General features: G+C 40.3%; 1 protein-coding gene across 3 annotated transcripts in view; it reads left to right on the top strand.

Annotated features, from left to right (window-relative positions):
- The window catches only part of LOC114788177 (small conductance calcium-activated potassium channel protein 3-like), a 37,170-nt gene that overhangs the window by 7,613 nt on the left and 5,502 nt on the right, over positions 1–24,055 (top strand). For 2 of the 3 annotated variants that reach the window (XM_028976461.1, XM_028976463.1), the window contains 5 exons: positions 7,816–7,911; positions 14,683–14,979; positions 18,678–18,799; positions 18,882–19,023; positions 21,964–22,074. In XM_028976461.1, coding sequence (XP_028832294.1) covers positions 7,816–7,911; positions 14,683–14,979; positions 18,678–18,799; positions 18,882–19,023; positions 21,964–22,074 — 768 coding nt within the window. The remainder of the gene's footprint in view (positions 1–7,815; positions 7,912–14,682; positions 14,980–18,677; positions 18,800–18,881; positions 19,024–21,963; positions 22,075–24,055) is intronic. The other variant, XM_028976462.1, reaches the window with a different exon arrangement.

Consider the following 24,055-nt stretch of genomic DNA (forward strand, 5'->3'; position numbering starts at 1 on the left):
ACAAGAAACCAGAACTCTAAAAGGTTGAAGGTCTGTGGTCCTGTATTCTGGATCAGTTAGAGACATTGAATGGTGTTCAGAGACAGAGCTTCATGGAGTGATTTGCAGCAGATTAGACTTGAAATGAATGACAGGACTTCTCAATGATTGAAAAGAATTCACCATGAATAAGAAAGATCACCAATATGAGAAGAACAAGTGATGGCTGCGTGGTGCCGTGCCAGTTAGCCATGTGGTCTCACACCTCCGAGATTGTGAATTTGACTCCCGGCTCGGACCCTGTGTGTGGAGTTTACATACAGCCATAACTCAGAGCAGGACTACGTGGTTATTGAAAGTGAGTGAGTGAAAGGACAAGTTATTGTCCCTGGTTACTCCAGTGACTGAAGGAAAGATTGGAGAGTTTTTGGGATGTGCAAGGGTTCAGTTTAACATTCTGCTAATGAACTGTCATCCATGATGAAATGTCTGTCAGATATGCAAAGATTTCGTCAGATCTTGGAGGAGAAAAGGAGAGACTAAGTTAAGGGTTAAAGGTCCCCTCTAACAGGAAGTTGTGTCTGCATTTTTTCCAGAATAATTCAAATTAACCCTCTGTTTTTTCAGAGGCTTGCATGACTGAACTAAAAAAATATATTTGTGCTTATTTTTACATCCAATCTCGGAGTATCTGCAATGCTTCACATGTTTTCAAGCCCTGATGGTTGGTGGAGATAATGTTTTATGGGAGGGGTGGGAAATTCTCTGGACGAGAAGGTTGAACAAAAGATGACCAATTTTCAATCCCTGTATATGACCAATTTTCTTGTTAGAAATCAAGCTATTTGTGAGTTTAACTACCAATTTCAAGACTCATAAGGAAACACAGCTGAAAGCTAAGGAGGACTGAAAATCATTTGTAGCTTCTAAGTGGCAGTCAATGTGCAAGTTTCTACTGATTAGGATTTTGAATCATTTTATGTAAGAAAGAGTAGACTGTGCACCTAAGAATTTTTGCAAGGAAGGACGAAACTGTGGGGCTTAGTAGGAAAAAGACTGAGGAGTGTGAGCATTTCTTCAAGAGGGTGGTAGATGGTAATGATAAAGTTGATCATAGAGTAGACTACAACTCTGTGGAGATTTAAGTATGAGACCAAGTAATCAAAAGCCTGCTGATAAAATGCAAAATATGCATGTCCCTCTGATTACGTGATAGTTTATGTAAGGGAACGGGCAGACTACAGCGGTGTGAAAAAGTGATTGACCCCTAAACCTAATAACTGGTCGGGCCACCCTTATTAACAACAACTGCAATCAAGCATTTTCAATAACTTGCAGTCAGTCTTTTACAGCCAATTGATGGCCAATTCATCTTCCCAGAATTGTTGTAGTTCAGCCACCAATGGAGATTTTTTTTTACTTGAACTGCCTTTTAAAGGTCATGCCACATGTCAGGTCAATAGGATTCAGGTCAGGACCTTGACTAGGCCACTTCATTATGTTTTTCTTCAGCCAATCAGAGGTGGACTTGCTGGTGTGTTTGTCCTCAATGACTTTTGTCTCGTTAGTCCACAGAGTATTTCTCCAAAAGTCTTGGGGATCATCAAGATGTTTTCTGTCCAGCTTGAGACGAGACTTAATGTTCCATTTGTTCCGAAGTTTTTGTCTTTCGTTTTTTGCCAGGCCATTTTTTGCCCAGTCTCTGCCCAGAACACTGAGATTAACTGAGGCTTGACGTTCTTTGGATGTTGTTCTTTTGTGACTCTTGGATAAGTCATTGCTGCACTCTTTGGTTGTTCGGCCACTCCTGGGAAGTTAAATTTTTTTGCCAATTGTGGCAATATTATGATTCATTTTATTGAGACAATACCGTTAAGGTATTTTTGTCATATTGAGTTACCAGGTGAGGTGCCATAGTATCCTGTTCCAGGACTTGTGCTATCACTACTGCTTGATATGTCATAGTGTGCCCCATTGATGCTGAGATAGCAGCTTACCATTATTGTTAATTCTCAAGTCCAGTGGGTCCGCCTAGTTTTTGCATTGACTTTCAAAGATGGATGCTTTTTCCATCCTGCACATGTGAGACTGCATAAATTTGGTAGGGAAATCTCAGTTGGTTTTAAGCTCAACCTTCAACCTTCAGGGGTTGCTGGCAGGTTTAATGTCCAGTGAAATTTCTCAGGGTATGTATTTTATCACGTTTCAAGGATCTCATAAATTTATTTGTCATTTAATTTTTACAATTTTCTATAAATTTTATAAATTAATTTTATCCAGGATTTCTTATATGGACATATTTTTCATTTGTAAGGCTCTTGAAATTACCCTGTGTAAACAATACAAATCACGCCTTGAAACACAGTCAGTTGAAGTGGGGACAGGAAAAAGGCTTGTTGGAGGCGTTTAAAAACAGACTCTAGTGTCTCAAGGTGCTGGGTCCAGGTGGCTGAGTGGATTATAATGTCATCTAGTTTAGTGACCGCATTAACCTTCCTGTAGTTAGTACAGAACCAAAAGGTCCTGTCCGGCTTAGGGACCAGTAGGCATGGACTACACCATGCACTGCAACTCTGCACAGCCAGCTTGTTCTCCAACAAGTACGTCACTTCAGACTGGATCACCGCTCGCTTAGTTGGATTCAGCCGATACGGGTGCTGCCTGATGGGAAAATGACCACCAACATCAACATCATGTTGCATGACAGACGTACCTACAGGGACATCAGAAAACAACACAGCATGTGACTGAATTAACCAACTAACTTGTCTGCGGTCAACTGCAGGTAAATGAGACAAATAAGCTTCCAAATCCTGCAGAATCTCACTATTCTGCAGCCGGGGTGAAGCTACAGGGACATCATGCAAAATACAGTCCATCCCACATCTGCTTTTAAACCAGGCCAAAAGAAGTACCACAGAATCCGATTGTAGGTCTTAGTTACTCCCAGGTGACCCGCAAAGACATTATCGTGCCCCAATGTTAAAACCTGCGACCTGAATTTAAGTGGAACCACTACTTATAAAACAGAATTCCAAATCAAATTATCAGCGACCGAAGGTGTCCACTTCCTCATCAAAACTCCATCATCATCAAATGCCAGCAAGTTCCTTGTTAGATCCTCCTTACAAACAGACACAGAACGACACTTAACCAGAGACGAATCTTTCAGTTGTGCCTGGGAAAGTTGTGCTTTACTGATTGACAGCGACAGCGCACATTCTGCCTCACCTGGCATGGGCAGCGACTCTGCCACTGGGCTTTGAGGCGGCTGCGCTGCAGATGAAAACGCTAAACCTGGCGCAGAAATAAAAGTGCCAGCCAAGCGGGGAAAACTGTTGCAAATTCAGCGTCCATGTCGACCAGACTGGGTGACTCGGTGGGAGCGTCGATCACTTTCGGGAAAAGGAAGTACCTTCACACCCGCTAAATCATTGCCAAGGATAAAATCAACTCCTTTACCAGGTAGCTCAGGACGGACCGCTACATTACACAGGCCGGAATATAAATCACACCACATTTTTACTGAGTGCAGGGGTGCCTTCAAGATGCCCAACTCGACCGCCTGCACTAAAATAGACCCACAGAATGAATCCCCAGAGAACGGTAAAAGGCCCTCTAAAATGAAAGACTGGTCTCCGCCAGTGTCACGTAAAATGCGGACCAGGACATCTTCTCCGCCCTCATAACACGAATGGTTCGAAAGACGCCTCTATGTTAGAAGGCGCGTTGACAGCACAAATAAAACCAACCCCTTTTGGTGCAGGTCTCCTTTGCGCATTTTTCTTTTTTACAAGGCTTTACTAGGCTACTAGGCTTAGAACCGAAACCAATGACACCCTGCTCTACCAGACTGATTTTTACAGCTTTTTACAACACAGTATCTTTTAACCATTTATCCCCACCAGTTAATGGAATTTGGTAAAATTCCGCCACCCCCACTAACTGGTCTTTGGTAAAACTGTCCAATAATTCGGACTCTCAGAAAACCCCACGAATTCCGAAGCCATGTTAATTAATTTAACGTCGTAATGTCTACCCGACTACCAAAATGGCACTGATAAGACGAAACCAACCACGACCTGTGGTGACCTCGCGTAACCCCGAAACTCTACACAACACTGCCTACCGCCTTGCTAGTCTTCGAGGAAGTACCGATTTTAGGCGACTTTAAACGCGTAACTCGTGGCTTCTCCGAACAGAGATACCCGACGCGTACGAAATGCAAAATAACAAGAAAACAGTGCCCGAAGGAAGGATCGGCACTTGGCACGACCCAGCAGTACGCGTCTTCCTTTTTTTTTTTTTTTTCTAACTTTGTTTATTAGAATTAGAGCATAAGCAATAACAATATTCTCAAAAGGTTACAAAAGAAAACAGCTCAAACAATCTAAAATCTAGACCCCAATAAAAACAACCAAAAAAAAGACCCCAAAAAAAACAAAAAAAAAAAACACCAAACCGAAGAAAATGAAAAATAAATAAATAAATAAATATGTAAATAAATACCTTAAAATCCACCTCTGCAGAGCTCCACCGAGACATGAACGGTATCACCCAGGACCAGAAGGGAAACTCTTATTCATAACCAGATCAAGAAAAAGACCCCATATCTTTTTAAATGTCTTAAGGGAACCCCTAAGTGAAAGTCTTATCCTTTCCAGTTTAACAAAATAAAGAATATCTCATATCCAGTGAATTTGTCTAGGAGGTTTCGAGGATTTCCAGTTTGTTGTAATTAGTCTTCTTGCCAGTAAGGTAGAGAAGGCCAGAATGTCCCTTTGATGAGCAGATAAAGAAGAAGGTGAGGAGAAAACCCCAAAAAATGCCCCAAGTGGGTTGGGCTCTATTCTTTTCCCCACAAATTCTGACAACATGTCAAATATTTCAGTTGAGTACTGGTGTAAAGAAGGGCAAAGCCACAATATATGAATAGTATTGGCAGAGGACTGCTAACATCGGTCACACAATGGACTGACGCCCTCATAGATTTGTGATAACCGCAGCTTTGTGTAATATGAATGGTGTAAGATTTTAAACTGTATGAGGCGAAGTCTAGCGCAAATAGATGATCCATGAACTCGCAGCAGAACCTCCTCCCAAATCTCATCAGGAATTTCCTGTCCCAAATCCTCTTCCTTAAGTGTCTTCAGAGGGGTTAGTGAATTAGCACATATATTAAAAATCTGATTATAAATATAAGAAACCAAACCTTTCAGAAATGGAGTTGGTTTAAGAAGGTTATCTAAAAGTCTGGGGGAACAGGCATCTGTCTGGCGTATTTTCCCATTCTCCCTTTCCTCCCCTGTCTCCCATCTCTATAACGGCGTCACTCCGATGGGAACGCAAATCAGCGTCAGGTCTGGGAGGAGTTCCGTAAATTACAGGGTCCTCCTACACAAAGGAAAAACACAAACAAGACAGAGAACACAGACCACACATCACATGACCACGGGACGTAACATAACATAACCTCAGATTCATAGGCAGTTAATGAGAGTTCTTGGAAAAAAAAATTTGTTCATTTTGCAGTGGTCAAGGAATCCCTAAGTCTGTTGAGTAATGATGTGAAATAACTCTGTACTGAAAGCGATCAAGTGACCATTGTGTTATGTGAGCCTGGCCTTAATTCCCTAATGTAACACTCAATTTGGGAGTCGTTTGCAAAATAACCAATATATTGGTTTCAAGTCTTGATGTGGAACAGATAATGTAATTGCATGGAATAAACAGAAGTATACAGATGACATATAGAGCTACACTGTAATAAATGGGGGATACAAACATTGACTGAATAACAAAATGGGGCGATATATCCTGTACTATCCCTGTTTTATCCCTGACCCCCATGATTCCCAAGCATTCACTTAAAATCTCAACAGCGTACAAGAAAAATTTGCTTTGGTCCCATCTACACATAATAAATGCACACAAATGCAATGACTATATTTTTAGCATTATTTGTTATGAATTTATTACTACTTTCTTAAATCTAAGACATTGAGGGAGGGGGCATGGAAGCTGATGAAAGAATGGTTTTGTCCCGTCTCTTGAACTTCACTGTTCTCGACTTTCTAGGTTCTATAGATTTCAATGTTTGGGAAATATACATACCAGACTGATAGAAAACACAGAATTAAAACACTAAATAGTGTTGTAACCACACAAGAGCCATTACACTTTCCGGATGACACTAATGAGATTTCATGTGCAACCTTGGCCAGGACCTTTCTGACTCTCCCAACATTCCTTATGGACCACTGATTTCTCCTGTCATCCGTAAAGAGAACAAAGTGTCATTCTTCCTTAAGATCCTTTAACTCCAATGGTTGTCACTGTGAAACATAGCAGCACATGGTGACACAATGAAATGTGTCCTCTGTATTTAACCAATAGGTCACCCTTAGTGAGCAATGGGCAGCCATGACAGCGGCACCTTGGTGGTTCATGATTCAAACCAGCAACCTTCCGATTATGGGTCTGTTTCCAAACACTGCACATAGGTCTTGGAGTGGTCAACTTAGGCCGTGGTGCAAGTTTGGCCTCATTACAGATGAATGTGACAAATTGAACACTCCCCACCTCTACATTATTCTTTGTGTTTTGAAGGGGTTGCCATCCCATGTGGGACAAAGAGGCTGTTTATTGTGGATAACCCTCCTATTTTTTTCTCAGGATAAGACACGTCAAAATTCAAACACATCCCCTGCAATCATCCAGTTAACCCCCAAGGATCTTTGTATGTAAAGGAAATCAGTACAGAGGTCTAGCTCCTTTAATCTTTCTTATGAAGTCTCAAATTGGATTCAGTAAAAAGCTTGTTGGTGTCTTTGAGGAGAAAGATGACAGCCGATTCAGAGACAAGAGACTTAAGACAATCCTCTTAAACATTTTCTCTTAATGAAGTATCTGATATCCAGGCTAAAGTCCAACATTGCCGCCCTCTAAATCCAACTGTATTTTCCTTCCCTAATTAGGCAAAAAGCAATCTACCAGTCTAGCTGTTACTAAAAAAAAGTCCTACTGACAGAGCAACATACTCCTTACTCCTTATTGTAATCATGAACCAACAGACTAACCTGCTGTTTTTTCAGGTATTTTGTGTTATAATAGGTCCATAAATTTAGAGGGAAGGTATTATTATTATTATTATTATTATTATAGCACTCTCAAACTGTACAAATGATGTTAAATTTATTTATATAATATATTTGTAGAACATATGCATGTAAAAGCATAAACATTTAAGGAACATTTAACTAAGAGCTTATTAACTTAAGCAACAACAAAAAAAAAAGTTGGGTACTAAAAAAAGAATGCAGAAATGATTCCAGTTTCCTCATTAAAAAAGGATTAAAGGATCAATGTGGGCAAAATAAGTTTGTTGTGATGTCTGATAAATAATGCACAACTCCCTGTCTCCTCTCCTATACCCAGACCATGTACATGTGACTGACTAACACACCTCCTTCTAAGATGAATACCTTCAATTCAAATATGTTGGCCATTTTTCAGCACGTAATGTAACAGATTAACATATTACCTCACCTAAGAGGCCAGTCTCAGATTGGTTTTCAAATGTCCTGTCCTTCAGCTTCATTGTTTACGACTTGTGGTAACTGAATCAATTCCACCACTAAATGGATCTTGTTACAAGGTGGAAATAGCTACCTTACTTGGTCTAAATCAAGCCTTTTGAATGTATTTGTATGTTTATGATTGCTCAGTGACTGTATGTTTATGATTGCTCAGTGACATTTTTAGAATGGCACAGATACTGGATCCTATGCCATATCAGTAATTATTAAACCATTTGTGTTTTCACCTGTTTTGCAGAGTTCTATGTATTCTCTGGCACTGAAGTGTCTGATTAGCCTCTCCACTGTCATTCTGCTGGGCCTGATCATCGCCTACCATGCTCGTGAAATACAGGTAACCCATATCAACTGCATGCATATTCACAGTCATCACCATACACAAAAACTGTATTACCAAAAATGCTTATGCTCACATGATTGACACTTGGGGTCAGTGGTGGCCTAGCAGTTAAGGAAACAGACCCTGTAATCGGATGGCTGCCAGTTCAAATCCCAAAGCGCCAAAGGTGCCACTGAGCAAAGTACCGTCCCAACACACTGCTCCCTGGGTTCCTTTCATAGCTGCACACTGCTCCCTCTGGGGATGGTTTAAAAGCAGAGGACACATTTTGTTGTGTGCACCGTGTGCTGTGCTGCAGTGTTTCACAATCACTTCACTTTCACTGTAAAAACTGTGTGCTGTGTCACATATGACAACTAATCACTCTCACTTTTCACACTCACACACACACACACACACACACACACACACATATACACATGTATATTTACAATTTTAGTCTGTTTTACATAGAAACATAAAAAAAATTATTTCTCCTTGAAATGATCTTTTGTTCTGAACATAACATGAACAAAACATAGTGCCTTGCTCTCGTCAGACATCCATGGTTTTACCTAGGGGTAGCACAAATAATTAAAAAAAGTTTGAATTAAATTAAAATGAAAGCCCCCCCAGAGCATTCTCATGTGTCAGGACGATGTATGCCTGGTCTGTTCGAGGTCCCCCATCCAGCTTGGTGAGCAACTCTTCACTTCTGGCTTGCTGTCTGGTCAGGCGCAGAGTTCAGCAGATGAGTGGTCCAGTCCGCCAGTGGCAACAGAAATAGGGGAAAAGAGGGGTCAATTTATTCCATGGCTGGTCTAGTTCTCCTCCAGCCAGGGCATTCTTTAGGCTCCAGTCTTCCACTGCTACACACAGCCGGGAACCAAGAAGCAAATGAAACAGAGCAAAAGATACACTCTCCCAACCAAACACAGTCACTATTAAAAAAATGTGAAGATATTTTTCTTTCTGTGACAACAGGGAATTCATCCAACCAGGTGTGGTAATCATACATGGTGAAGTGCTTCCAGTGCATATGGAGGAAGTGGCTGACCAAGAAATAGTTATATAAGATTTATACAATGCATGTGTTGTCATATATAATATGCAAGTCCACTTAATCATGACTGGAGTGTGTATTATGGCTGTCAAAATTAACATGTTAGTTACTGTGACTAAATTTCCATTTTTAGTGCTTTAAAATAAATAAATGTAATAAACACAGCTGTGTTTTATTTACTTCCTGTGTGGGGTCTGACCTCTGTCTCTGGCTAGGAGGAATTGCACATGGTCAATGTACAGTGAATACGGCTGCTCGATTTGGGGAAAAAGACATATTGCGATTATTGAGATCAATATTGCGATATGCGATTGCGATATGATAAACATACAAACTACTTATAACCTGAAATGCCCAGTGCTTTCAAAATACAATATTCTACAAAATTAAATAAATCACAAAAAACTCTTTTACATTACTGTCGAACGACAAACCCTGGTAAGGCTAAACAACTGTTTTGATTATATTTGGCCATTATAAAATCCCGTATTATAGTTCTTACGTTTAACCAAAACGTGGTTTGGAGGCTGACTTGAACTCAGGGATGCATAGCTTTGCTAGCTTAGCTAAGGTTAAGATTTGTAAACAGAGGTGAATTTCTTTAGGAAACCTTCAAAGTTTGAGAAAAGTTAACTAAACAGCTAAGAACAGTCTAAATAGTTAATGCCTACATTTAGCCAAAACTTTGTTTGGAGGCTGACTTGAACACAGGAATGCATAGCTTTGCTAGCTTAGCCTAGCTTAGCTAAGGTTAAGACTTATAAAACGGGGATTTTATAATGGCCAAATATATTAAAAACAATTGTCCAGCCTTACCTATGAAATGTAATCCCTGGTTTGGAGCATACAGCGGTTTGTACAGCCCCAAGCAGCACAAGAGTGAGGCATTTTTATGCACTTCTCTCCAGAGACATGTATATGCTTCACGCCACAGCAGAGCCTCTCGCAATATGGCGGCGACGTTGACGTACGATGCAGCGCGTCATGCGGCGTCTAACCATATGTCTCTGAATCGAAAGTCATGTGACCAAATACGTCACATCCGACTGAAGTCAGACTCGCAAACTTTGAGAGAATGAGAGAATGGATCGGATATGTTGCCGATCCAATCCATGTACTAATCATTTAAATCGCAGCTTTTTGCGTTCATATAATCTGACATCGCGATTATGATTGCGATTAGATTAATCGTGCAGCACTAACAGTGAAGGAGTTTTTGGACTGATTCAGATGCATCTTTTGTGTGTTGCATTTAAATTATTTGGGGACACATGGCTGCCAAGGCGATTAAATGCAGGAACAAAGCATTTAGGAAGTGGCCATGATGTGCTTGTGCAAAGAGTGGAAATCAGGCTGAAAACCCACACAGTACTATGTCACGTGTGGAAGTTGCAGGCATACATTGTATACACTGGATACACTGAGATTTTTGAGATACTTGTGCATTTGCTCTATGCATATGGGACACAACAGGCTGGGAAATTTCCGTGTCCACCTTAAACTGGCCTCTGCATGACCATGCACATTTCATCCCACACTCCGGGGTGAGGCTGAAATTACAGTACTTCCTCCTGCTCTGCCTGGTAAGCCATCAGGATTGATGATGCATTCAGGCCCCCATAGGGCTCTATTTCATCAATCTGACACATAATGGAAAATGGAAAGTGCAAATAACATTAATGGGCGTGTCCAAGTCCATTTAGCTCTTTTGACAGCGGAAAAAAAGACTTCATGCCAATGAGGTTGTTCCAACTCTATTAATTATTCAGAGGGGAGTTTTGAGGGTATGTAACAGACCTATCAGAATGGCACAATCTTGATCGCAATAAATTATTGCAACCAGAAAAACATTGTGAATATTTTCATAGGTCATAGTCCGAACCCAACAGGAAGTAAACCAAAAGCATTGTATTAAAGATTTACAGATGAATCGCAACAATGAATGTGTATATCACACTTTTGCCTTTTTTTCTTCTTTTGCTTAATGATTGAGTAAATTTGTTATGGACTTTCCACAAACTCACACTGACAGATTACCTTGCCTAATAGAATTGAATTATTTAACACATTCGATTTAGCCAGAAAGAAAGAAAAAAAAAAGAAAGAAATGAACATGTGGAGAATATTGATTAGTTTAAGATAAATTTGTGTCCCATGCAAGGGACCAAATCTCGTTGTCATGTTAGTTATGTGTCTCATTCAATTCCTTAGCCTTTTTTTCTGCAGTGCAAAAAGGCACATTATCCTTCTGACAAAGGCCACAGTCACCTAGGGTGAGAGAACAAAGCAATTCTGGGAAGCCGCACCAGCTGACTTATCTTTAACAGGAAGTCTGAAAACGTTCATGAGAAATATCCATTTGTTCACTATAGGGCACTATATAGTAAATAAGTGGAAGTTTCATAAATAGCATGAGACTCAGTTGGGACGCTGGTTATATGCTAAATCCTAGATGGGTCTCATTGTAACAAGATAATCTTTGTAATTAATTTGGTTTTAATGTTGTAATGTTAGATCTGTGAATTTACTTATAAACAAGTGAACCTCACTCTTAGTAATTCTCTCTCGTTCCCCATCTCACAAACCCACAGGCTCATTTTTTCCCATTGATTTTTCCATTCTTCTGTTTTTTTTCCACTCACATATGCTCACCTACACACACTGTCAATCTCTGTAGCTTCTAGACACACAATCACTTAAGAACAGCTATACAAAGTAATCTCTCTTGCTCTCTTACACATACGCACTGAGACATGTACACAGTCATTTTCTCTCTGGAGATGATAATTAAGCTTGCCTGGCCTTTGATGTTGTTGCCTAGGCAACAGTCACCATGACAAGGCTGGTTTAAAAAAAAAAAAAAAGACACTCCATTTCTCACACCCACATCTATACACACAAAAAACACATTTGCAGTATATATAACAATTGCAGCGGTTAGAGAAACTCTGTTCATCAGATTTATGTATAGGCACAACATCCTTGTGCATCTACCTCTCTCAACCTCTCACACACATACACTTGCAACAGATAAATGGATGGAGCAATAACTACAATGTTCACGTTACAAATCACCAACAAGAACCTAATAATGTCCCAGGGCCAGGGAAAGACTTCCCACTACTATGGGCAAATATGGATATAAATAAAAAACACTTAATTACTTAATTAATTACAAGTATTTGCACACTAATGCAATTTTTAAAGGCACACATTTTGCTTCAGTCATGCTAAACACACACAAAAAAGCTTTTATTATTTGCTTTCAAACAAATTGCAATTTTGTCCACACATCTAGTAGAGACAGTTAGCAATTTTTAGTGTGTATTTATCACATGACGTGGACAACTGTTCATGACTCAGAATTGCAGACATCTTGCTTACTTTGACAGTGCAGCATTTTATTAGTAGATTCTATCAAATCAAATTAAACATTTTAAGGCGGCGCTCCTGAGAAATTTGCATCATTGAGCTTCATGTCTTTCACAACACAATGAAAACAGTGACACTAAATATTGAATGCCACCTTGTAGGTCAGTTTGTATGTTGCTTGTTATTGTGAGCTCTCACAGGAGTACCAGCAACCTTGCTGTGAAGAAACAGGATATGTATGAGACATTGTTATTTAACCCATCTAAACTTACATGTGTATCATTGGAAGTGATGCTGTATTTAATTAATAAACATGGAACAGGGTTTTTATCGATCATTATTGGCAGCGGTGGCATAGCTGAAACAGAAGCAGACTCATAACAGAAGGGTTGTAGGTTCAAATCTCAAACCGTCAAGGTGCCTCTGAGGTCTCCTTGATCAAAGCACCGTCTCAATGCACGAGCCTGTCATGGCTGCCCACTGCTCACTAAGGGTGATGGTTAAAAGCAGAGGACACATTTCATTGTGTGTGCTGTTCTTGCTGTGCATCACAACAAAAAAAAGTCCATCCGTATTTTGGACATTGCGCCTTAATTCTGAACACATACGTATTTAAATGACTTGACATTATAAGAAGATATTTCGCCAGTCTTTCAAACACTCCTCAGAGTGTGTCGAGTCATTTCACAACCATTACCATGGTTGCAGCTCACTACTCTCCATCGAGCCAAACGGCAAACAAATATAGCTGCAAGCAGTGATTTGGGAGTAAAGAAGCCAGGAAATAAATTTCTCTGGATAATCATTACATTTTCAGTTTGATGACCTCAGAACTGATTATGATTGCAGAACAGTGAATGTGTCCAAACCCTAAAATCAAAAGAAACATGACCTCACTTGACAAAAATTATGTTTTTCTTCTTATAATTGTGTTAGAAGTGTTCCTTTGTCTGTTTGGGGAGGGTCTTGAGTCATTTACACAAGTTAATCCAATAGATAAATACATAAAGTATTGCTGACAAAGGGCATATGCCTTGCTATGAAAGACTGACGACAATTAGTGTACAGTTATCGTACATGGGAAGGAAATTAATTGTAGAAACTGACTACATAGATTTGAACAGATGTGGTTCAACATCTAGACAGATTACTAGATTGAAAATGATGGTCATTTAAGAATTACCATCTTTAAATCTTTGTGATGTTTTTAATCTTTTGACTTCTTGACATAATTCCATTTAAATGATGTGGTCACTTCCTTAATGAACTCATACCAGATTGCATTCAATTAACAGAAATAACCAGAATCTAATTTCACCTGCAAGATATGTAAAAATAATATTAATAATAATAATTTCTGTGAATAAACGGTTGGCAGTGTATCTTATGTTGTCTCATTTGTATTTGAATTTATATTCAAATAGACTTGAAGGGTTCACAAACTTTCGCTTCCTCTGAGCAGAATGGACTGAAGGTACTAGACTACAGTAATTCTGGGCAGAGGTGGATTAATTAATTAACCGGCATAGATGAGACCTAGGATTTTCTGTGGAAAGCCTTTGTCCTGGTTAAAAATAAATGGCTAATCAGCTTCAGCCTGGGTCATGTGGTGTCTACCGGTATCAGTCTGTGGTGAGCCATTCTTAGACATCAACAAATACTTTTTGTAAAGTGATGATGATCATCACTTTACAATTATTGTTAAGGTACAGCAGTTCAATAACTGTCTGCTTTTCATTTTTAACATTCAATGTTGTGTTTCTTTATTTCTGTCCATGTTTAGGAATAGTGTAGAGCTGCCGTAAGAGGAAAAACTGAAAGTGATTGTTTTTGTCATTGTGATTCATAGCAAGCACAGCACACGGTGATTCAATTTAATGTGTCCTCTGCATTTGACCCATCACTCTTAATGAGCAGTGGGCAGCCAGCCATGGGGAGCAGTGTGTGGGGACAGTACCTTGATCAAGGGGATCTCAGGTGTACCTTCGCCACAAATTGGTTTTAGTGCAAAACACCTACAACCATTATTTAGATTGCAAAATGATGATTCCTTAATTTTACTCCTCTGCAAAACAGATTTTTTTCACAATTAAGCCACTTTTCCAAAGGATTCCAAAAGTTAAGAGAAGCTGTTTCTAATAAGCTTCAGTTAATCAGGCCACATAGTATTGGGAGGATTTCAGATTTATGAGTAATTCATTTCTCAAGAGGTGGATGTTATAAAAACATTATTACAGCACTGTACATTTCCAATATCTTGCACCTGAATCTGAAACAGACAACTTAAAGAGACAATATTATTTCTCCTGTCTTATTCTGTGATTAATAATGTACACTCTCTTCCCCTATAGCTCTTTGTCATCGACAATGGGGCAGACGACTGGCGCATTGCAATGACAATGGAGCGGGTGCTGCTGATCACCCTCGAGCTTTTGGTTGCGGCAGTGCACCCAGTGCCTGGAGATTTCCGTTTCCAGTGGCAGGCACGCCTAGCCTTCTCCTATGTGCCCTCACAAGCAGAGGCTGACCTGGACATGGTGCTTTCTGTACCCATGTTCTTGCGCCTCTACCTCATTGCTCGTGTCATGCTGTTGCACAGCAAGCTCTTCACTGATGCCTCATCTCGCAGCATTGGTGCCCTCAACAAGGTAATAACCAAAATTTTATGCCTTTTCCATACTAACATAGGTGTCTGTTAGCATATGTACAAGCATTTGAATCATTTGTCCAATTGGACAAGTGTCTGAGCTCTCATTTAAACACCTAACACTCTATGATAATATGATATATTATTTTGGTGTAAAATATGTTTTAACAGTAAAACACTGTAAATGTAAAATAATAATAAAGGTTAATAATTAGGTTATACTGGCTGGAGCCGATTCTTGCAGGGGTCATGACTTCCCTAACTTCCACTATGAAAACATATCCCTCACCTCTAGTGGGTAGACCAGTCTATATGTATAGTGGGTAGACCAGTCTATATATTTTTCTATATGTGACCCTTATTTAGAATGTTTGCAGTTTACACAATAGGTAGAATTATACCTTTAAATGTGAAACAAAACATGACAAATGTGTATCGCATACTAGGGTTGCAGGGTTTGACCATTAACTGCATGAAACGTTGAGGTTAATCCACCATCAAGACTTCCCCAACATTGAAAAAAAAAATTAAATTTGGCGGAACCAAAGACATAAAATAGCGCAACCCGCGCAAACAAAGTGAAATGCACACAATCTACCTCATGCAGATCTTGGCAGAAGGACAATGAGAGACAACCAACAATGGGGCTGCTCCACCTTGAAGTCACCTGTGTGTGAATATTTTGGATATGTTAAAGGAAAACATGTTTGAAAAAATGTTAAAGGAGAAATCCAGGACCACAGATTCAGGACAGATTTACATAGATTTCAGAAAAAACATTGCAGTCAAAGAATCCAACACCTTGTCAGTTGCAATGGTGGCAAACAAACAGCAAAAGGGTAATCCAGAAACGTAGTCGAAATAAAAAGGCAGTTGTCAAGAAACCTGGTCAATCAGGAAATATCGACAGGCTTGGTGCCAATGGATGAGAATCATGGAACTCATGGAGGAGGGCAGGGTCCAAAATGACCCAGTGTGGCATCCAGGAGTGAAGCCACTACTCTGACGATGGACATCCAGGAGGCGTTGTACTGTGAAGTGAAAGTGGAGTGATTGTCATTGTGATACACTGCAGCATGGCACACGGTGCACACAACGAAATGTGTCCTCTGCATTTAACAATCACTCTTGGTGAGCAGTGGGCCGCCTGTGGACAGGCGCCCAGACAGAAGTGTGTGGGGACGGTGCTTTGCTCAGTGGCATCTTGGCGGCTCGGGATTCGAACCGGCAACCTTCTGATTATGGGGCCGCTTCCTTAACTGCTGGGCCACCACTGCAGGTGTAGGTGTATGTGTGCCGTCTACATGCCAAGGCAGGGGTGGTCCTGTTGGATCGGGGAGGAGTGGTGAGGTATGGGCTTTCTTAAGATGGGACATGTTGATCACAGGACTTACTCGAAGACAGTTGGTAAGCGACTTGGGTGACGTGCCGACATACATGGAAGGGTCCAGTGAGTCGTGGTCCCAGCTTCTTTGCAGTGGAGGCATGGGAAGTCCCCAGGTTAAAACCCAGACCCGTTCCTCAGGATGATAAATGAGGTTGGGTTGACAACTTTGTTCTGCCTCTTGTTTCATCACTTTGTCTGTGTGACCTAAAGAATGCGGTCCCAGATGCGATGAAGTTGTTGGACTCGCAGGTTCAATGCAGTGTTAAAAGAAAAGAAAAGACAAAAGAACTACTAAGACGAAACAGAGAAATTTAACAAGTAAATAAATAAAGAAGAAATTCATACAAAGCGAATTACAACGAATAACAACAAACAAAACGGGGAAAAAGAGAAAAACAAACACCAAAAAGCAGGCCGACACAAGTTGCGTTGCCTCATAGGGGAAGCGCATGGGAAACCGGAAGTGATGCAATTGGGAAATGCTAGGGAGGCGGGCGGGGCGGGGCGGGCGGGGCGGATGGTGCGGCAAGTGCAGCCCCGAAAAATGAAAACTGAGGCACCTTTTATTCTGGCTGTCCACAGCAGGAACAGGTGGGCTGAATTTGTAATCACCAGGCACCTGCTAACACAACACAAAACACACAACAGAAACACACCAAAAATACCAGGATGTAACACCCCCACCTCCAAAATTTACATTAATTGGTAGGAGCGTGACAAGGCGTCCGCCAAAACATTATCACAAAACATTATCATTATCAGAGCCTCTTTTGTACCTGATCTCCAGATGAAACCCTTGTAAATATAAGGACCAGCGCATAAGACGCTGATTGGCGTTTTTCATTCTGGTGAGGAAGACAAGAGGGTTATGATCTGTAAACACTACAGCAGGAATGGAAGTTGAGCCCACAGAAACTTCAAAATGTTGCAACCACAGGAACAACGCCAAGGCTTCCTTCTCAATGGTACTGTAATTGAGTTGATGCTTCAAGAACTTCTTAGAAAAAAAATGAACAGGGTGATCAAATCCATTAATATCTTCCTGTAAGAGAACAGCACCCACTACAGTAGCACTTACTGGAGGCATCTACCTCCAGTATGAATGGAAAGTGAAAGTTTGGAGCAGCAAGAACTGGAGAATTACAAAACAAGGCTTTGGCATGTTCAAATGCCTTCTGGCAATCTGTGGACCAAAAAAAGGCAGAGTTTTAATGGAGCAGATTAGTCAGTCAGTCAGTCAGCAACACAACATTAGAGACGTTTTTAGAGACGCAGCTCTTGCTGAGTGGTTGGTACGGGAAAGTCAGAGAGGGCTACTACTTTAGCTGCAAGGGGGCGAACTTGTCCCTGACCAACTTGTTTACCTAAGTAACTCACAGTTGCTTTAGCAAACCGCAGTCATAAGACTGATTACCTTGTGTTACAGCTATGAGATGCAGAGAGAAACTGGCCGGCATTTTCACTCTGAAAAATTAGTTGCAGATACTCCAGGAAGTTGTCAATGGAACATCGAAGTTCCATTGACTAGTGTTTTCCAGAGCGCATCTGGTGAGTCGGGAAGCCACATAAGCTACCGCCGGCAATCTCGTAAAAAAGGAATTTCAAATGTAGCCTGTTTGCATAGATTAACATGGGCATGGGCGTTGGGCGCACAAGCAGCTGAAGTGGAAGACTCACGGGTAATGCGTCGGGTTTGATGATGCATGTAGCCGGGCTCTGAGGAGTGGTGTGGGGGTCAGGGCTATGACATAGATCCTAAACTTTATTAATTATGGTGACCAGACGTCCGTAAGAGTGGAATTTTTGGTGGCCTCTGTGGATTGCTCCAAAAAACTACTGCTGCAGTCTTGCACCTCATCGTGCAAGGCTGAGCTCACAAAATGTGAACATGTTCACCTTTTTGCACTTCAACTGATTTGTGAACTTCAACTGATTTAGTCACTACATTTAAGTTAAGGATTAAGGCAGCAACAAATGAGCTGTGCTACCTATAGATGTGTACGGTGATTACTTTAATTTTATTTACACATTTTGTACAGATGTGCAGAAAAAAATTTCTATCTGACTGCCATAGACAATAGAATGTTAAACAGCAGCTTATTACTGTGTTATTGGTAGAGTACAGTTAGCATGGTGGAAGGTGGAAGACCAACTACATGGTTACATATTGGTTACAATATTTCATGTCTAAAGTAATTAAATTAATTCATAACTATTCAGATTTTTTTCTGGATGTCTCTGTTAGTGGGCAAACTGGGGTCAAACAATCTTTGATGGTGCAATTATCTGATTTTTTTTTTTTTTTTAACCAGGTCCACTTTAATACCCGATTTGTAATGAAAACTCTGATGACCATCTGCCCAGGAACCGTCCTGCTGGTGTTCAGCATCTCACTGTGGATCATTGCTGCTTGGACTGTACGGGTCTGTGAGAGGTGAAAACAGGAGACACCATGAGAAAAAAAGAGGGATGGGTCTCCCTCGCTGTCTCACTCACTTCTGTGTGTCTCTCATCAGATACCATGACGCTCATGATATCACTAGCAACTTCTTGGGAGCAATGTGGCTGATCTCCATCACCTTCCTGTCAATTGGGTATGGGGACATGGTACCCCATACTTACTGCGGCAAGGGCGTATGCCTGCTTACCGGCATTATGGTAAGAGCAGCACGTTGATGAAACCTATGCACATTTTGATCTGTCATTATTAGGTTTAATAGTCATGCCATAACGCTATTTTACAAAGACAGTGTTCAGAAATACACTGCCCTCCTGCTCTCTCCCACGCGCACCCACAAATTACAGACGGGAGCACACTCAACAATCATTCCCTCTCTCACATACACATACTCCTCCACATACACACCTGTCTAACCCTAGCTTTGTACACCTTTTTCTCACTCTTCTTACCAGTACTCAATTGTACACACAATAGAACACACACACAATGCTGACATAATGCTCACATAGCTCAAAGGCCATTTCTCAAAGGAACATTGGAGCTTTTGATGGTTATGACACTAAGTCGTATGCTACGTTCACATTTATGGCACTTATCAGACACCCTTCTCCAGAGCGCCTTAAAAATCAGTAGTTACAGAGATCAGGGTTAAGTGTCTTGCTCAGTGTCCTGGTTTCAACCAGGGTCTTTGTGGTCTTCTAGTTCATAGGCAAGTGTCTGACCCACTACACTAATACCACCCTGTTAGACTCTTCAATTTGGTGGTCAAAGTTCAATGACACTGAAGGCATTGTGACACATTGTAAGAGAAATTGAGCAGCAGCTGAAAAATTTGTGCTCACATTTGTGCAGCAGCTGGCAGTTTCCTCTTGAAAGCTACTTGTGCTGGGCTTCCACACTGAAGTCCTGGGAACAACTGGACCTCGCCACTGTGAAGTGAAGTTAGCACTGTCTCCCTCAATCACTTTTAATACTGATGAGGGAAGAATGAGCCATTCCTGACAGGAACATCTTTATATTAATCGGTGACAAATGATGTAGACATGTGAAACACTTATCACCTGTCATTTTCTGTCAGATAGTGAAGTGCTGAATAACAGATGCTACAGTGTCCAAACACTGTAGACAAATGCAGCCATCTGTACTGTCTGTTAAGAAATGTTTAAAAAAGTGTCCTGGTCAAAAAATATATTAATAGTAAAACCAATTGACTATGGCAATATGTGTATTATATTGTCACTATTAATCAGTTACTGTAGTCTGGAAATATCACTGTTGTCCTATACCTTCTTTTCTTGACTATTGTCACTGTGTTCAACAATATGTGAAATGTACATGCTGTGGCAATTGTTTCACCTTTCTTTTGACTGATACCTTTCAACAATGATATCCCTTTGATGAAGAGAGGGAGAAGTAACACTGCCCTGATATTCTGCCCTGATAGTCATGTTAGTCATGAAAAAACCCAGTACTGTAATACAGGTGTAATATGTTCACCATATTTCACCAAAATATTTCTGAATGATATGTCAAGCACAAAAATGAAAAACAAACTTCACAAACAAACTCTTCACTCTATACAGACATTCTGTATGTGAAAACTAATGGCTTTCAACATGTCTTCCATCTCCTCGTCTCCACCATGTTGCTATGCACTCTGAGTTTGAGTCTTTGTTGGCTTAGCATGCTTGTTTATACATACACAAATTACACATATAGTACCATTTGCATATCCATATGCTGTATACATATTGTGTTATATGACAACAAGTAGTTGAATTTAAAAGTATCAATGGAAGGCCGAGTTTTGTTGTGATCTTGTTGTTGGTAAATTGTGTTACTTCCTATGCACATGATAGGAATCAATGCTTCTGATGCTGAGGTGGGTATGGTGGGGTTGGCGAAATATTTTATGTCTAACCAATTTCATATCATCAGGTATCAGATCTATTTCTGACTTTAGACTTTAATCTATGTACAGTTGTGTGGAAAGGTTTTAGGTAGTGGTGAAACAAATTAATAATGATTAAACAAAACAAAATAATAATGATAACATTAATAATGATTAAAGAGTGAAAGTGGTGATATTGTTTATATGTAGAGATGTGGTAGAAGAACTGGGTGTTAGTCTCTCCCAACTAAAATAAATGAATGATCACCTACAGACTAAAGGCTACCAATGGAGAACAATATTGCTGCTCTGAGAACAATAGGAGAACAGACTATCTTTATCTACACACACCATGTCAATTTTTATGAAAATAAAGCAATTCTGCATAAATAGTTTTTTTGTAAATTAATATTTGATAGGGTTTTTTGTTATTTTAACAAAATTGCATGCAGTGGTTTTGTTTTCACTGTTTCGTATTGCACAGTACTGTAAATACTGTAAACTGGTTAATAGGACTGTTTCATTCATATATGACATTATTTATTTTAATTAGTTAAATTCAGAGCAAATGTCATGATTTATTTATTTATTTTGAATCAAACTTAATAATATCATTTGTGACAAAAAATGCCCATTAACCTTTAAGCATTAAGCATTTACATTTTAATTGGGCTGATGACATTTGTTTACTTACAATGAAAGGTAGGGCTTCTCTACCCCCCTCCACAGGTATTAATTCATAGTTCATGAATATTATAATCAAAGTGATTTATGAAAATGATTGTCTGAGCTGACGCCATCATGCATTCACTGACGAGCTTGGTATTGTCTGGAGATGAATTTATGTACAGATATTGATTTATTTTTAGGTATTTAGTTTTATGATGCTTATTGATGACATTAGTTCATGCTAACTGAGTATTTGGTTAGGTCTGAATGTATTAAGTGTATGTCTGCTTTTGCAGATCACAAATCTGAGCATAAAGGGAGCAGAACACAAATATTGCACCTAGTCTTAAAGGGACCCACATTAAAAGTATCTGGGGTGAATTGTTGTGTGTTCTGCCTATTGTGTGTATTGGTTTGGGCAGTTAATTGTATCTTCTCCTGTAGGTCACTTTTTTGGTCAGTTTGTTCAGTTACTTTATGATTAGTTTAGTTTAGTTTAGTTTAGTGTGTGTACCTTATGGTTTTCCTTTTACTGTCCCTCACAGACACTTTTCATCTGTCCCCTCCCAACTTCCAGGGTGCTGGATGCACAGCGCTGGTTGTGGCTGTGGTGGCACGCAAGCTGGAGCTGACAAAAGCAGAGAAACATGTGCATAACTTCATGATGGACACACAACTAACCAAAAGGGTAAAAAAAAACAGACACATGCATGACACACACAAGCTTTTTAACATCTTTGCTCACCAACCCTTTGTTTGGCATTAAAAAAAAAAAATTCATACAGTTCCTAGTAATCTACCATTCTAAACACCCCTGCCAACAAGCCCTCAGATATTCCTGAAAGTCTTGCAGCACAAAAAATTGTGACATACAGGAAACGTAATCACACAGCACAGACAATACATAATACTACCAACCTGTTATATGAAATATTGTCAGGTCATGAAAAACAGAACATTAAAGACTTACACAAGAAATACATGGAATTCATGGGGGGAGAACTCTGTGGAAAGGAACCAGTTAGCAGGAACTTCAGGAAGAGAAAGTGGGGTATGCAATGGATGATGAGCATGGCGTGGGGGTCCAGGAGTACCTGGAACAGGCAGAGTTTCCTTCACAGGAACATGTGCAGGGCTGCGGTAAGAAACATGAGAGAGACAATCAGTAGTGACAGGGACACTCCCCTTAGAGACACTTAACGCATTGTGTCTCTTTCTCAGAGACACAATGATTGTAAGTGGGGTTTGAACCTGGGACTTTGTGGTGTTCTGGTTCATAGACGAGTGTCTAACCCACTAGGGTGCTAGGTGGTTTTCTAAAATGGTCACACCTTCTGAACAGGACCCCCAGGGGACTTGTGACAAATACCAGAATCGGAATATCTTTATGGTCATCGTAACAAGTACAATTAAATTAGATGCCGTCCCTGAGCCGGAGAGGTATCTATAAATATATAGTAAGTATAAAAAGGAGAAAGCTAGCATAGGTACTAATATAATTCAAAGTATAACACAAATATAATACAAAATATTCAATTGAAATTTAAGATATGAGGTAGGTAGACAATCAATCTGCACAAAACCTTATGGAATGAATACTCTGTTTGCTTTTATGAACTAACTGTATTAGACAGTTATTAGACATTATTAGCAAAGAATAGTCATTGTTTAAAACATTTTAGACCTCGGTCAAAAACATTAACATACAGGGAATAAGAAATGCATGTATTGTTGAAAGGCACTGCTGTGTGCTCGTTTATGTAGCCTATAGATGTAATGTTCATGTCTCTAATGCAGACAGATATGTTCTCTGACTATTGTATGAAGGGGTGCATTAATCTTGTGCAGCCCAGTAGTTAACCAAGGAGGGCAAAGTGTCATTAGTACCATGGACAGCAGTCAGACCCCGACATCTTTCTTTCTCTCTACCTCTTTCTGGGTCCTTTAAATTTTTTATGTACTTGAAAGAACTGGGTTTCAAATATAGCTCCTCCTAATCAAATATGTAGGATACATCATGGTTGCACACGTTGAGGTAGGACGGCGTGATGATCAATAACTGCAAAATTTTAAAAAGGGATTCAGCTCCCAAGAATCTTAAATGTAAGTAAGTCATTACTTGAATAGAGAGGAAATATCCATTCAAAAGTGTTGGGCCATTTTGAAATAGAAATCAAGATTTGAAATAGAAAAACAAAAATTATGTTCATATACAATGAGTGGAATATAAGTGGCTCATTTTCAGATGTGATTTGTTTAGGGTTTTGGAATGTCCTTGTCCTCATCTTCCTTCGCTTATTCGGGTCTGGGTCGCGGGGGCAGCATCCCAAGTAGGGAATCCCAGACAGCCCTCTCCCCAGCCACCTCCACCAGGTCCTCCGGCACGACCCCAAGGCGTTCCCAGACTGGAGTTGACCCGGGAGCCTCCTGCCGGCAGGACATGCTTGAAACACCTCCCTAGGGAGGTGTCCAGGAGGCATCCTGACCAGATGCCTGAACCACCTCAACTGGCACCTCTCGATGTGGAGGAGCAGCGGTTCTACTCTGAGTCCCTCCCGAATGTCCAAGCTCCTCACCCTATCTCTATGGTTGCGCGTGGCTACCCTGCGGAGGAAACTCATTTTGGCCGCTTGTATCCGTGATCTCGTGCTTTTGGTCATTACCCTGTA

The sequence above is a fragment of the Denticeps clupeoides genome, chromosome 4 (assembly GCF_900700375.1).
Source record: "Denticeps clupeoides chromosome 4, fDenClu1.1, whole genome shotgun sequence".
Taxonomy (NCBI): Eukaryota; Metazoa; Chordata; class Actinopteri; order Clupeiformes; family Denticipitidae; genus Denticeps; species Denticeps clupeoides.